Source organism: Galleria mellonella, unplaced genomic scaffold (assembly GCF_026898425.1).
Source record: "Galleria mellonella isolate WM207_F2 unplaced genomic scaffold, CSIRO_AGI_GalMel_v1 utg23, whole genome shotgun sequence".
In the NCBI taxonomy this organism is placed as follows: domain Eukaryota; kingdom Metazoa; phylum Arthropoda; class Insecta; order Lepidoptera; family Pyralidae; genus Galleria; species Galleria mellonella.
The window spans coordinates 1757464-1773800 of NW_026442045.1; the positions used below are offsets into that span (position 1 = coordinate 1757464).

At 30.9% G+C, this 16337-nt stretch overlaps 1 protein-coding gene across 5 annotated transcripts in view; it reads right to left on the reverse strand.

The window, feature by feature from the left end:
• Nucleotides 1-16337, reverse strand: part of LOC113512878 (semaphorin-2A) — a 398040-nt gene that overhangs the window by 41364 nt on the left and 340339 nt on the right. For all 5 annotated transcript variants that reach the window (XM_052894754.1, XM_052894755.1, XM_052894753.1 and 2 more), the window contains one exon: nucleotides 10919-11026. In XM_052894754.1, coding sequence (XP_052750714.1) covers nucleotides 10919-11026 — 108 coding nt within the window. The remainder of the gene's footprint in view (nucleotides 1-10918; nucleotides 11027-16337) is intronic.

The following is a 16337-nucleotide window of genomic DNA, read 5'->3' on the forward strand; positions in this document are numbered from 1 at the left end:
TTAATGAAGGCTTTTGAATAATTTAATCCTGACAACAAGAGCCAGCTATTATTAGCTGTTTTTAAGCTTTCGAGTTTGAAGTGTCTGAGCTTTATACTTCGAGGCTTGCCACAATAAGATTCTGGTACTATTTTATAATCTAACTTTCGAAACAAATTTAAAATCTTAAAGTAGGAGACTTTAAATTATTTTGTTGATAACCCAATTTTGAATAGTTTTATTATTATCCGAATATGCTTGTCTTCTGGTAAACTGAAATTATTATAAGAAAGTTGTAAACTATTTGAATACAGAACGGAATGTCAGTTGACGTCAGTTAAATATATGTGGTTGGACGTAGGATATTAGATTTTGAAGCCAGACGATAGAAACCAGAATAGGGGATTTTAGATGCCTTTATATTGATTGTGTCCATTAATGTTCCAGTTTAGTTAGCAGTGTTTAGAGCCCTTGTTAATACACACACATTATTTTTACTCGAAAGAGCTAATTTTTTAGAGTAATTTTCGGAAAAGTCCTTAATGAAGGCTTTCGAATAATTTAATCCTGGCAACAAGAGCCAGCTATTATTAGCTGTTTTTAAGCTTTCGAGTTTGAAGTGCCTGAGCTTTATACTTCGAGGTTTGCCACAATAAGATTCTGGTACTATTTTATAATCTAACTTTCGAAACAAATTTAAAATCTTAAAGTAGGAGACTTTAAATTATTTTGTTGATAACCCAATTTTGAATAGTTTTATTATTATCCGAATATGCTTGTCTTCTGGTAAACTGAAATTATTATAAGAAAGTTGTAAACTATTTGAATACAGAACGGAATGTCAGTTGACGTCAGTTAAATATATGTGGTTGGACGTAGGATATTAGATTTTGAAGCCAGACGATAGAAACCAGAATAGGGGATTTTAGATGCCTTTATATTGATTGTGTCCATTAATGTTCCAGTTTAGTTAGCAGTGTTTAGACTTGTTAATACACACACATTATTTTTACTCGAAAGAGCTAATTTTTTAGAGTAATTTTCGGAAAAGTCCTTAATGAAGGCTTTCGAATAATTTAATCCTGGCAACAAGAGCCAGCTATTATTAGCTGTTTTTAAGCTTTCGAGTTTGAAGTGCCTGAGCTTTATATTGCCACAATAAGATTCTGGTACTATTTTATAATCTAACTTTCGAAACAAATTTAAAATCTTAAAGTAGGAGACTTTAAATTATTTTGTTGATAACCCAATTTTGAATAGTTTTATTATTATCCGAATATGCTTGTCTTCTGGTAAACTGAAATTATTATAAGAAAGTTGTAAACTATTTGAATACAGAACGGAATGTCAGTTGACGTCAGTTAAATATATGTGGTTGGACGTAGGATATTAGATTTTGAAGCCAGACGATAGAAACCAGAATAGGGGATTTTAGATGCCTTTATATTGATTGTGTCCATTAATGTTCCACTTATGGGTACAGATTTCTCTCTTCAAGATAAGGAAAAGTCTTAATATTATGGTATAATCTATATGGTATTTGGTCCAAAGGATCTGCAAGCTGAAGTGGCAATGAAGCTACCACATAGCTCAAGCAATCGATAATTTATGAGGAAAAAGATTCTCGAGTCGCAATCCTATGTAGGTTAGGGCAGTTTTGGGCGATCTCCCAAAAGATCGAGTGATGACCTCAAAAGTGTTTTTGGGTGTCGACAGATTCAAAAAATTCAAAAAATTCAAAATTCATGTAGGACATTTTAGCCGCTTATGAACGTCAAATTTTACATGTCCAGGAGCCAGTTTATTTACAATGTATATTTATATAGATGTCTATATCTAACATTAAATGAAAATTTGTGAAATATTAATTTAATTTCAACAGTGGACGGTAGATGAGATATCATGATGATGGTAGCTTGTTATAAGATTTTCCATTTTGAATTATTTTCCCCATTTTCCGATAAATTGCTTGAGCAGATATATTTTAAAAGCATACACAGGCAACAACAAAATAACATACAGTCTAATAACAATAGCGGAGCGTGTACGATATGGGATCCTAATACGATACAGAATCGATGCACCTGTGCACCGGTGTACGTGTGAAATACGACCGGCGGATGCACATAATTCTAATTTTATCTGTGATTAGCTTTACCCGTAGCTTCGTTTGGACGAACTTCAGTTTCATATTATTTCTGTACGATATAGTTCAATAATTTTAAATGTACCTTCTCACTTAAATACCTATCAGAAATCATATAATTTTATAAAAAATGCTGTTATTAAAATTTGATTTTAGATTTTTTATTTTAAAACAAATTTAATCGTTTTATTGATACGTCTGTATAAACCCTAAATGATAGAATTGAAAAAAAAATGTGTAATTGAAAAATACACTGCAACGCAATTAGGAAATGGTATTGATTCTTATTGGTAATTTAAATTGTTTATTTAAATATCTGTATTGACCAAATAAGAATATGGTACAATCATTCAATCCATCACAATGACTATTATAATTAAAAAATAATAAAAGTAAAGAATAACTGTTTTAAATAGATAAATTTCAAACATTATTATTTTTGTTATAAACATTTGGATTATTTTGACCTTAAATTGAAGATTAATGACTCTAAAAGGTTAAGCTCTGAACTTATTTGCTATTAATTTACCCGTATTATAGAAAGTAAAATAAAATTAATACCTTTCAGCCGCTTTTCTTCATCCAACCCGTAAATATCTAGCAGCGATTAAACCAACTTTAAAATTTACAGTTGATTAAAAATGTAAGCCTTAATTACCTGTATGGTACAAGTACTTACATGCTCGAATGCAACTATGTAACTTGTAGTCTATTAAGTTTAGTCAAGTATGCAGTGAATAAAAACTATGTGATATCTACATAAACGCCGGAATGTGCTACTGCATAGTTATAAAGCGATTTTCCGAAGTGCACTCCATAGGAGTTATGGGCGTTGCATTCACTCTATAACTGACAATGACATGAACATTATTATACAGTAACCCACCTATAACACTAGAAAATTTTAGTAGTTTCCCACCTAGTCCTATCCTCTTCTATGGATATTAGTGCGAGAGAGACAGCCGTTACGCGAGGTTAGCATTACTAAAGTCAGTGAGTGAACTGCAGTATTCCGTGAACAAGTTTATGTGAAGTTGTTATGGTAAAGTCTATAGGAAAAGCTCTCGAAGTTGGTACGCGCTAAACTTTTGAAGTATACGTCGTCGCTGCAAACTTGAAACTTATTTTAGGACATAAAAGTTTTTATGTAGGTTTGGATAAGCCTTTTGTGAACATACACGAATCATAGACTACAAAACGTAGGTGTAAAAGTAACTTTGACAATATGTACTGAAATAGGGAAACTTCGCATTTTATTACCAAAACAAAATATCGTGTATTGAGTGGAACGAGAAACCTTAAAACACAGTGTTGGTAGCGTATTTTAGGATACTTTTTTAACATTGTAACAAGTTTGAAAAAGGACAAGAAATGCATAATCGTTTTTACGTATGACCTGTCACATAAAATAACAAAATAAAAAGAAAACAACACTTAAAAAGAGATTGAAATTACATAACATTTGTCACTTAAAGATAATTAGTTTTAAAATTATTTGACGAATGACAAGGTTCTTGAAATTTCTTACTATTACTAGTAAATTAAATTAGTGAATATGTAGACGTATGGTCTAAATAACTTTAGCGTGTTCTTTAACTGAGTGAATTAAAAAGTATGTGTTATTTGTGGATACACAGTGAAGTTAAAATGTAATGTAGTTCATTTGCAATTTGAATATTAATTATTGTTCTAGAATAAGTAAAAAGTCACTGGTAACTCATGTATTACGATATAGAAGTTTATTGCTGACAATACAAAATAAATTGAAAAGCATCATTCTTAAAAGCAATAAAACAAAGAAGAACGTATTTACAGATAAAGTAAGCTGAAAAATGGTTTGATACGTCTGAGTGTTAAAAAGGAAAGTGATCAGGAAAACAAAGCAACAGTCGTTTATTACGGCTCCACCTGAAATAACAATAGAACAATTTGTTCCTTTAGCAGATTTAAAACACATCGCATTTATCTTGTTCGAATAAAAATACGATAAGCCCCGCTTATTGATTGTACCGATTTAAATTGAAAAGGACGAATCTGTTTTTCGTCACAGAAATTAAATGAACCGAGGGAAAATATAACATAGGTTATATCTCATCATAATGCTGAATATACATAAATGATTTTGAATTATTTTGTGTCATATTTCTGATAACAGAATGAAAGATATTAATAGACTTGTTATTGGTGCTTTTAAAAATTTCGGCTTTTGTACTTATTGTGCCCCATTTTAATTTAGTTGGTAAAGTACAAATAGTTTGTTCGTGAAAATGCTTTAGATATTTATTATAACGAAAAAAAAAATCGTGTCTATGAATTTTATTTTCACATATTTTTAACAAAAAAAAAAAATGATAATTATTTATTTACAATTCTAATAATAAGTAATGTAAGTACTAGAGAAGTATGGATTATTTTACGATTATTCATTGATATCTCAGTTTCAGTCATAGATAGATGAGACCGAAGGTAGTTGATTTAAATATATACCTTTTGAGTTGATAGTTGAGTTGAAGGTACATAAATGCATAGACGCCAAAAACTAAATTACATATTCATCTCCAAAAACAGTGTTATTATAAACTGCAAAACTTAATAAATAAATGCACATCTTTAAAAGGCACGTGTTGTGGATACGCAAGCTGGCGCGACATTTGTTTGCAATAACCGTCGAATAGCAAACAACCATTTGTAACAGAATAGATATAAATTGGCGGTTGCAACAAATATGAATGGTTCGGTTGTTCTCGCTCCGCCCGAGTGCGTCGAGACCACAGTTACATTTGCCCTATCAATTGCGTACATGTGATTTCACTCAATTTTTGAAACTGACGCGCCCTAACCCTCGGGAGGGGGTGATCGCATTACTCATTGGTGTAGGTTAAGTGGCGAACTGATGCGTGAAAATATGCTTAATGAAGATTAAAAAAGTTTAATACTAAGTTTATAATGTCTATTGTATGGTCAGTAGGAAAGATAAGCAATATGATGAAATTATAAGGGTAGCGTGTGCGTTCTTATGAGATAATAAATATATATAATAATAACAAATAACAATAATATTTAAAATGCTGCTGAATTTTTATAGATACTAAATAATTAATTGTTTTGGCATGAACTTGAATAATAAACAATATAAATTATAAATGTGAAAGTTATTAATTTACTACTTAATGAATTAGGTAACTAACAATTAAACTCGACCAATTGTTATAAAATTCAGCATTCACTTAATATTTGGAATAGTTTTTTGTCCTAGTTAATCAATACACCCCGCTCACACAGACAAAGTTGCGGGAACAGCTAGTAAGAAATGAAATGAGAATTAATATTTAGAGAGCTTAAGATTAATTAAAATGTTGAGAATAATATCCAATACGAATAACAGTTGCAGTTGAAACAGACATCGGAGTTGAACAAATCAATTTTGTAAAGGATTAAGCTGGTTGCCCGTATTTGAATTCTCGACTATCTCTGTTTTCACAGGGTACTCTGTACAAGAGTGGGCGCCGATCGACGCTATTTCCCCACAAGTAATATATTTTCAATTTTTGGCGTTCTATTACACTGAGTATTTCACTTATAATAGGATTTATCTGCGCCGTTGAAATGTTGTCTGGTATAAATCATGTTTAGCGACAAGAATTGCTAGCGTTCAACGCTGCAAAATTTTCCTAAAATAAAATACACGCGAGAACGACACCAGTCGCCTCATTGATTTTCAATTATTGGCTTACATACGACATGGTAAAGAAAAACATAAAATTTTGCTAAATTTTATATATTTAATGGAAAAAGAACAATAATGGTATATTTTATATTTAACCCTATTATCCATTGTTCCTTGCTTGTCCTTGCTTATCAGACCCAATGGATTCCGGGTACGCAATATGGTACGCAAACAGGATGCACCATCCATGTTTACAATATTTTTATGTCCTATGTATACTTTAAAACGAAATTTGCAGTTTGCGATAAAAAACGGTTAGCCGTCAAGTGCGATAAAACGTGTGAAGGGCCAGAACGACCGGCGATACATCATAAAATTATATGAAAGTCAAGAGCAGGGAAAGTGAGAGGTGAACACCACAAAATTTATTGCGGTCTGCTTTCGATACCTATTGTGGAAAGCACGTTTTATGACTTTTAAAATAATTTTATGAAAATAACGCCACTTATCGCAGCATCGGGGTTGCCCGCGTGGTCAGAATGCAAATAATAAAAGTTAACGACATGCCTTTATACATGGAAGAGGTAAATAGGTGCGGTTTTTATGTGATTTTTTTTTATAATTTTTGCGTTTTAATATTTATAAAACTTAATTATGTTTTAATCGTGGAAATTAAAAAATTAAGGTTATTCATTGTTTTTATATATAGGTGAAATCAAAATTAATAACAATAATTTTAATGTGTTTTTACAGTGAAACAAATTAATGTTGCTTATAAATGTAATAAATATGTAGGTAGGTATGTACAGACAAGTTTGCACTAAAATCGTCACTGATGCAGGCTTCAACGAAATCGTTGAGTTAGAAATTTTCTGACGTCGAAGGAAAAATCTTCGCTCTTCTCACAGCATCATATGGAGTCAGTACCCGTGAAATTTGTCGCGGTTCTTATTGTTGCAGATGCATCTAGTTGCAGTCAGTGGGTTGTGCGATGGAATATTTCCCTTTCGATTCCGCTTAAATGGATTTTATATATGTATAACATTTTGATGTTCAAATGTCTTTTGAGCCTTCTATAAATAAAATATAGCAGGGGAAGGAGAACATATCAGATGTCTTGGGATTTTTATGAATATAAAAAAGACAACGGATTACGAATAATGTTTTAATTGAGTAAGGTACTACTACTGGCCTAAGAAAGAGGTATTCTATGGTGCCCAGAATTTCTTGGCCATTAATGTGATATAAACTAGTACAAATTACTGGAAACTTGTTCCGGAACAAACTTGTGCTTGTGGGTTGTTTGTTACCACAGCGCAAAAGAGTAAGTTTGTTTTGGAATCAAGCATAAAGGAAGGATAGACACGAAAAGGGTCAAAGAACGTAACGAGAAACCCATCTCTTATTTTGAAAGTTTTACATTTAAAATTGTATTAGATCATTTTCCATTCCAGCTAAAGCCAATTCTTCTATAATAACTATTGGCTGAAAGCTTAAGCGCGTACTTACTAATATTAGAACTCCATTTTATTATTTTATTGTTTAGGCTGTTAAGACTACCTATTGGCAACACTTAGAACTTCTAATTCTTATCGAACGCTGTAGTTAGGTAATAATAAGGTATCGTTCTATTATCTAATTATTTGGGATTATTTCTTTGAGAATGTACTGCACTCTGCGTTTTAATTTCAATTTGAAAGACTATCTCTTAGTCATTCATTCTGTATGAGCACTCTGTTCTAGGCTATACTCTTCTTATTTATATAAGTTTATTAATTTTAGGCTTAGTTTAAGTTTAAGTTTATTAATTAGATTTTCGACTGCTTTTGCGACTGAGGATATTTTCTGGTCGTTATGTTCAAGTTTCGATTAGACATAAATATTATATGACGTTGATAATCTTATGTATACAGTTATAGAAATAGATTCTAAAAGTTCAGTGATCATAGAGCTAACTTAAAATTTCAAATATATAGATTGTACTTTATTTAATTTTATTTCATCAATAGTTAACTTTTTATAATGGAAATCAATACCATGTAAATCTGATTAACAAATGATGAATGTTAATATATTCGAATGACATTATTTTGTTTCTAGAGTCTATTCTAGCCTTGAATAAAATATTTATTCATAACGTTTCTTACAAAAGTACCTACTCTAGAAAGAGGTTTTAAATCTCAGACACAATAAAAGCTTTAATGTATGTTTAGTCCTGTTTACAGTACAAATGTGAGACCTGTTGAAATCTGTTGCGCCTGGCGTGTGTCCAAGCCGTCGGATCACTTCAGAGGGTCTTTAGATAATAGCCAGTATTTCATGGCACATGCTGTATAGTGCTGTCTCAAGGAAATGGTAGCATTATTGTTAGTATACTAAAGAGAAACATATAAATGTACTAGCTTTTACCTGCGACTTCGTCCTCGTGACTGGGATATGTTCAAGACCGAGATAAATAATAACTGGTATTCTTCTAAAATAGTACTGTTATACCAAATTTCATGATTGACTGAGCCGTTAAGGTGCCATGGAGTAACAAACAAATAAATTTACTTTCACATTTATAATACTTAGATTATATAAATAGAGTGTCTTTATACAAATGCTTCGAAAAAACAGGTCAGCACTTATCTATGGGTGCAAGAATAGGGTTACCATAATATATATTTATTACTCGGTATATTATAAGAGTAAATTGAATAATAAAAATGGTATAAAATTATTAAGAATATGTTTGATCGATTCGTAATAATTCTTATCTTTGCTAAAATAGTCAGTAAAGATAAGCACCGTTACTGATTTATATTTAAGTGTAAAGGTAAAATAAGTTTTTGTTTTAATATCATTGAACATCGCCGCCATTTTAATTAATACATGGATATCAATTTGTAACCAATATTAACATGTGTACTTTTATATTATCGAAAAATAAAAATAGTTTCCAATTTAAATTTAGAAAAATCGACTTAGTATGGCAAAATTTTAATCCAATTACTTGCAACATTGAAAAACGGCACGTTTTGTTTTATTTTAAAAAAAATATATGTCAAATTAAAAGCTGACTAAAAGATGACATGTTTTTAATATTCAATGCTCTATTTATATAATCTAAATTATAATATTAGCACACAACTATAATCTCAGTTAAACGTAGTCAGAGGTACTTATTTTGCGCGTGATATGCTGGTATACGTAACTTATTCCTTTTAGTTAATATTATGATAACCAATGAGGTAGTGTAGAGTGGTGTATTTAATGGAAATAGATTCAATATAATTATCATTTGAGTCATTATCCGTACACTGCTGGACATAAGCCTCCCCCATAGACTGTCATAAAGAACACTCCTGAGCCACCTATATTCACTAGACTCCCTGCAATGCATTTTAGTTCGTTATTCCATCTAGTAGGGGGTCGTCCTATACTGTGTTTACCTGTACGCAGTCACCACTCAAGAACCTTTCTTTCTCATCGGTTGTCGATTCTTCGAGCTATGTGACTAGTCCATTGCCACTTCAAGGATAAGCAAGATAAATATATTTCATTTAAATTTTTATACCTAACAATAAAATGTTCGTGACTAAATTTTAAATGATGATCTGAGAAATGTTGCCGACTGTTGGATTATGATGAACGTAATGTAAAGGCATTTCCTAGAGCTTATTTGTTTGCAATGTGGTAATACATGACCGTGAGTCTACTGGCGTCTCTCAATTTAATTAGTATTTTGATGATATTACTACTTATGGAGAAATCGACGGATATTTATATAGTTTTAATGTCAGCCAGATTTGAACCCACAACTCCCAAAATCTGAGATTGTGGTCCAACTGTAGAACTAATTGAAGGAGATTGTTCTCCACTTACTACATCGAGTCTGGTAATCATTTTCTCATCAACTTTCGACCATGCGGAAAGTAGACGTATTAAGATTTGTTGGACAACATTTGGAGAACTATACGACATCTTTGTTTCCAAAATACCCTAAAGTTGAATACAAACTTGCATGTTGCATGTTTCCAGTGATGAGTTGTGAAACCGAAATAGGATCTTTCTCTGCTAAACGTACGTGAAAGTTCCATTAATGAATGGACGTATGATAAAAGTTTATGTATGCTAGAAACTGAAATAAGGATATCTACAGAAAAATCAACGTAACCAATAGCTAGATACAGCCCAAAAGATTAACACGTTGAAATGAAAATGGATCGACTAAATTGTTCGATTAATTAACAAGCGCTGGGGAAAAAGGTTCTGGAGTGGCGAATTCGTATAGGTAACTCTTTACTGTGTGGAGTTATGGTCTCAAATGTATGGCAGAGAGTTCAGGTGGCTAAGGATCACTCCTTATATTAGTCTATTAGGTTCAGTAGTGACAATGATGAATCATTTTCTATAGATTTATTAATAAAGCGCGGACAATATTTATTTAAGTAATTCACAGCCCATTAATCATCATATTGATTGAGCACACAAGGTACTTGAAAGACAGAAGCTATTATAACAGAGCGAGGTCAAGATGAAATCGATAACGGTCATTTTTTAAAACGATTCATACTTGGAAATTAATGATTATAAATAATATAGGAAAACAATATTTGAAATATGATTTAAAAAAGATAAATAAGTGTAACAGTGGGTTTTTCCTGTGAATTGACATTTGTTATTCCACAAGTATCTGAAGTGTCAATTTACGACATGGTTCAAATTTAATTAAAATACTTGTTATTTGCTGAAAATTATCCTCAAGAAACTCGACACTCTCTTATAATTACTCTCTTCTCTTTTTAAGTACTCTTTACATTTGACAGTCTCCTTGAATTTTAATGCAATCAGAGTTTTTTAAATGTAACATATACGTATTTATAAAAAAAAGTTTATCAGTTGTCTAGTACCCATAGTACAATTTATACAGTATAATAAATTTTATCATAGTATTATAAATATGGAATCGTAGATATTTTTCTATATTTTTGATAGCGATAATGATAAAAATAAATATTAACGATCAAATAAAGTGGAGATACAAATACAAATTGGATGAGAGTCAGAAGACCGATTGCGGCAAAAAACAGACAGTGTATTAATTCCTTAATTAATAAAGAAAAAAAATAGATAGTACTCACGTATAAAACCCAGTCTTTAGGGCTGTGGGCATTCGTGCCGCACACGTACAGCCGCCCGCCGTCTCCCATTGGCTGGATCACTCGGATATGATTGCGGCAGTCGAAGTGCTGTAACAAGCAGTTTATATTAGTAATATGAATAAATACAGCTTTTAAAATGCAACAAAAATATTGTTGTTAGATAAGTTCGTTTTCATCAAACAACTTCAAAAATAATAAAAAAAATATGTATAGATGTAAAGAATTATTTATCGATTTCTATATATTAAATTTATTTCATTTCCTTAACTAAATATTATTGATTTAATAAGATCAGTAGATTTATTTAAGAAACTTTATTACATATAAAAATTCAGAAATAAAAAATAATTGGTTAATAATGGATTCACATACAAAATTGTCCCCCAATATTACAAGCTTAAGTACAGACGTAAGATCTCTTTTAGGTGAAGTTACTTTCTAACCATGTGTAGATAGTTTTAAAGTATCTACACAATTTAGAGTAAAGATAATTTTTCAATAGCTAGTCTTATAAATATAGTAAAGTAAGGTAAAACCTATGCAAGGTTAAATTAATTTGTTGGGCTTAAACCAGTACGGTAAACCACGTTTGCTTGATGGAATTAACTAGTTACCGAGCTGAGTGGCTCCATTAGTTGGATACATGTACTTATCCCACGACTGATCGTTATTGGAATATTCTCTATCAGTACTTTTGAGAAGATAGCTTTTATTTGTGCTTTGATGATAAATTTTAATTAAAACATGTAATCCTATTAATCTTATAAAACACGAAATTTTATAAGAATGGGCTGATATTTGTTACTTTTTCATTCGAAAATTACTAGTTGGATTTTGATGAAATTTTACAATGCTTATACATTAGAATAACGCATAAACTACAATAAACGAAGGTCTTGTGTAAAGTGGTCGAGATATAATTATAACTGTTAAGTTGACAAAATTTTTGCCATCTAAGAGCTATTTCGGCGTGCGCAGTATAAAACGTTACAGTTACACGAAAATAATATATGGTAGAATTGTATGTTTTAGAAAGCTCTAAAAATGGTCCTCGATTGCATATATCTAGTCGTATATTTTATGTGAAAGTCGGTATAAAATTGTGATATAGATAGATATATCGATATTCTTTATTGCTTCCTCCAAAAGATTACAATAGTAAACTTATTATAAATATAAATAATTACAAGAAATAATCACAATGAGAAAACAATGGGCGACCTTATCGCTAAGAGCGATCTCTTCCAGGCAACCTTTGGATGGAGAGGAGTAATTATAAACAATTTGGTAGGAGGCACGATGATAAATTTTTGTTAGTTCTAGATATGGGAGATGTAATACATATAATAATATAAATATTAATAATAGCAAAACATTTAAATGGAATGCTATATTTAAAATGTACGTTTATGTTTATTATAAATGAATCCATATCCAAATAAATACTTTAATTATTTTTCTACGTAAAGTAGATATTTCTTGTCTTTTACAGTAAGTAATTTGGATAAATAGTTTAAACGTTACGACGATGAGAATATCTTTTGTAGACCATCTCTGTACATCGTGTATCTCTGCATAATATGCAGAGATATCCTAACTGTTAGACCATGTATTATAAATGTTAGACGGTTGACTGATAGAAAATGCCTTTAGCATTAAGTCCGCCTATTGTACCACATTTTATTGGGCAATAAAGTTTAAATAAATAAATAAACTTATGTGAGTGAGCTGCACGGTGCGTGATGTCAAATTAAAATTAAATCGGAACAAGAAAGTAGATTTTAATTAGATTATTTTTTATCGAAAAATATATGAACAAAGTCAGTCAAAGCTAGTACAATAATAAAATATATATAATAATTAATAAAATAATGTATTAAATAAAATATGGAAGATATTTTTTTATATATTAGAAGTTTTGCATATTCATACATTCTAATTAAACATTTGTATTATTGATCAGTGCGAAGCCGGTGCGAATGGGCTAGCTATATTCTATATTGGAAATGCAAAATATTTTTCAGATAATTTTATTCAGATAAGCTTTGTCCACCTGTGTTACTATAATAGTATATGTACTGGAGGTTATATGGAAATGTAGCCTATTGATAAAACTTTATAAACATCACAAATTATAGTAAAGTCAATATTTGTGCGCGAGTGCAACACGCTTTTATGCGGTTTTTTACTTTAAAGCATAGCTATTTAAATAAAATATATAATACCGGTTCTGAATTGATCAAAAATGGAATTTAATATTAAACAATGACAAAAAAAAGCGAATAGGCAAAATGGAAACGAATGAAACCATAACGTCGTCATGCATGTGCATTTATTTAGCGCATACCTCGGGCAAAATTCGCTGAAATAATAGCGAATGTACGTGGATATGTATGGTTGTTCACAGGCCGTGATTATGCAAATTTGCGTCCAACATAAATATTAAACGGCACATTAATATTCCGAACGACAGAAATAATGCATCAGATACTATAGGTATATATGTACACAAAGTATGATAAAACTAACTACTTAACTGGATTACAGAGATTTTGTGTTAAAAAATGCTAGGAACATTTTAATGATGCTATTTTTGCAGGATACAGTGAAATAGATTTGTATTATAATAAGTATATTTTTCATTTAAATAGTATCAGATAAAGTGTTACATTATATTATTGTGGTATGCGAAATATGTATATATAATATATATAATTCTAAACATAATTTTTTGCAACCATTTTATATAGATCTCCGACTCTATTGTCAAATACTATTTTCCAGTCAACTAATCAAGATCAATCTAAAGCATTGTTCAGAGACTTGAGTGGTAATACTGTTAATACCATATCTAGGTACACGGTGAATAATGGGACCATCTGACCCGGGATATATTTGGGACATGAAAAGCGAGCGTGTGGTCGTTGAAAGGAGATTGTTCTTGGTGCCTGTGGTCGCCCGTAAATTGAAACTAATTTTCTTCATGTCACTGTGAACGGGAACATTGAGGCCACTGTCAGTTGCCACGGTTGTAATAAAAATATCGACAAAGGGCTCAGGTTTATTTGAATAAAATAACAATCTATTTAATCATGAAGAAATATCATATATTTAAAATGTCATTACATCTAATTACAAGTTACTTGTTAATTTCAAGTTATAATTGAGTGTTATTTTTTTTTTTTTATTTATTTATTATTCTAGTATAATATTTTCTTGTAATCGTTTGTATTTATAGAAAGCTTGTTATAATAATAAAATTAATAAAATGATAAAATAACACCTATTGTACTCTTATGGAGGAAATAGTAAAGAGGATCTATCTAATTTCTATAAAAACTTCAATTATTACACAATTCTTTTTTAAATTAGAATATTGCTAAGATTAATATTTATAATTATACTTGGTATATAGCTTCTAATTTCCTGAAAATAGCTTCACGTAAGTAAACAATTAGTAAAGTGTTTTGCTCCACAAAAAGTTCAGCGAATATACTTTCTTTGTGCCGGAAGCAACTTTCCTCGAGATTGTTCTAAAGTAATTATCGGATTAATACACTCTGAACATTCAAACATTGTACTGACGCGAACAGAAAACAGTTTTGTGCGAAACAATCAGAATTAAGGAGAACAATCAGGCGCACGTCTAAGTTTCTTTTAACGGCAGTTAGCCGAGGAGCTTGCATAACTTCCGTCCGAAATAGTGATTCCAGGTGTTCCAACAAGTAGAGGGACGTCTCTGTTTTGGAAGAGCATTTTATGTTTGAGCAAAACTTAAAATCTCAATTGGACACAAATATGTCATAAAGATTCAATATTTAAATTTTGTAAATTTTTGACAGTTCAATGATACATTACTCGTATTTGTTATATGACCTATTGTATGTCACGTAGCCCATGTTATTGAAAAAAAAAAAATGAATTAAAGAATCTCCATTTATTAAAGTTAAATCGTTTTTGTTATCTTTTGCGCTAAAGATCTCCCATACCTGATTAGGTATATGTAATAGCTGAAAAACATTACCCTCCATTCTTTAGCAGTTTTTGTTTCTTTTTTACACACGTAGGTGCATTAGTGCATAATGCACTATATGTGTTTTTACCCAATGCCATATACCTAGTGCATGTATTTTATGTATCTAATAAACATATCAAAGCTGCACATAAGGTTATCTAACTGCAGCGGATTCGCGTTTGCTAATAAAATAAACACATTTGTTATTTAATTTTTTAGTCAGTTAATAGTTAGTTAACTGTCTACTGATGAACACAGTCTCCCTCATAAGGGGGGTTTTGCCAGTAGTTACTACGCTTGGCAGGCAGGTTGGCAACCGTAATTTAACTTTTGGTGATGTTTTATGAGGGATGCTGCTGTCCATCTCTCGGCCATAAAGCTCTCTTAGTCGCCTCCCATGACACCCACGGGAAAGGAAGGGACGCCCCATTCATGAGCTACACGGTGAATTTCTTATGCAGTAATAAATAATAAATAGATAATTCCCGTAACTTCTATATTCTATGGATAAAGTTGTTTATGATTCAAATTCTTATATATTTTTTGGATTGTAAACTCTTATTAATTAATACATAATTCGTGTTAAGTTCGAATAATGTAGAAATTCCAAAATTTCTATACTCCATTTATGCTATGTATAAATATTGAAAATAAAAAAAATCGGGACGTCCCACCTATATCGAAACTGGACAGCACTGCCCTAAACTAATGCCTTCGATCCGTCCATTCCGTTAATTATTCGCCACTTTGTACGTAAGTAGATTTACGGCCGGCTTTTCTCGCGTTTCCTTACAAAAAGGTTTTTTCCTTAAGGGGCTATTTTTCTGTAATGGCTTTTATAAAGAATTTAAGAGCATTGATTTGCATTGGTAGTGCATTTTTTCGGGAAATAAACACAATAATGGCACAGAATCAAACAAGATAAAACAGTATAAGAACATTGTATCAATGTAATTAGGTATTATATGTTCCTATAAGTATAATAAAATTTTATCTTAATTATATAGAAAAACACGTGCCCCTTTGTTTATAGATGCAAATTTTCGACCAATGGATTTTAATTAAATTTTGTAAATGTGCACGATTAATTCTACCTTGAGAACTAGGATACTTTAGTACCCATTAAGTGGCACCCGTAAAAGGGAGTATTTAAAAATCATGTTGTTACTTATTTGTATGCCGTGACTAAAGTTAAAAACAATATACCTAATGAGGTTATAAAAATATATTTTGAATCACATGTTTGTAAATTAATAAGAAAACAATATTACGTTTGATGTACTTACTCGTGTGGAAGAAAAGGAGTTTCATTCATACTTTATCTGTAATAATGTAACCGATTTGACGATAAACATTGCACTTGAACAAAAGTATATGAGTATA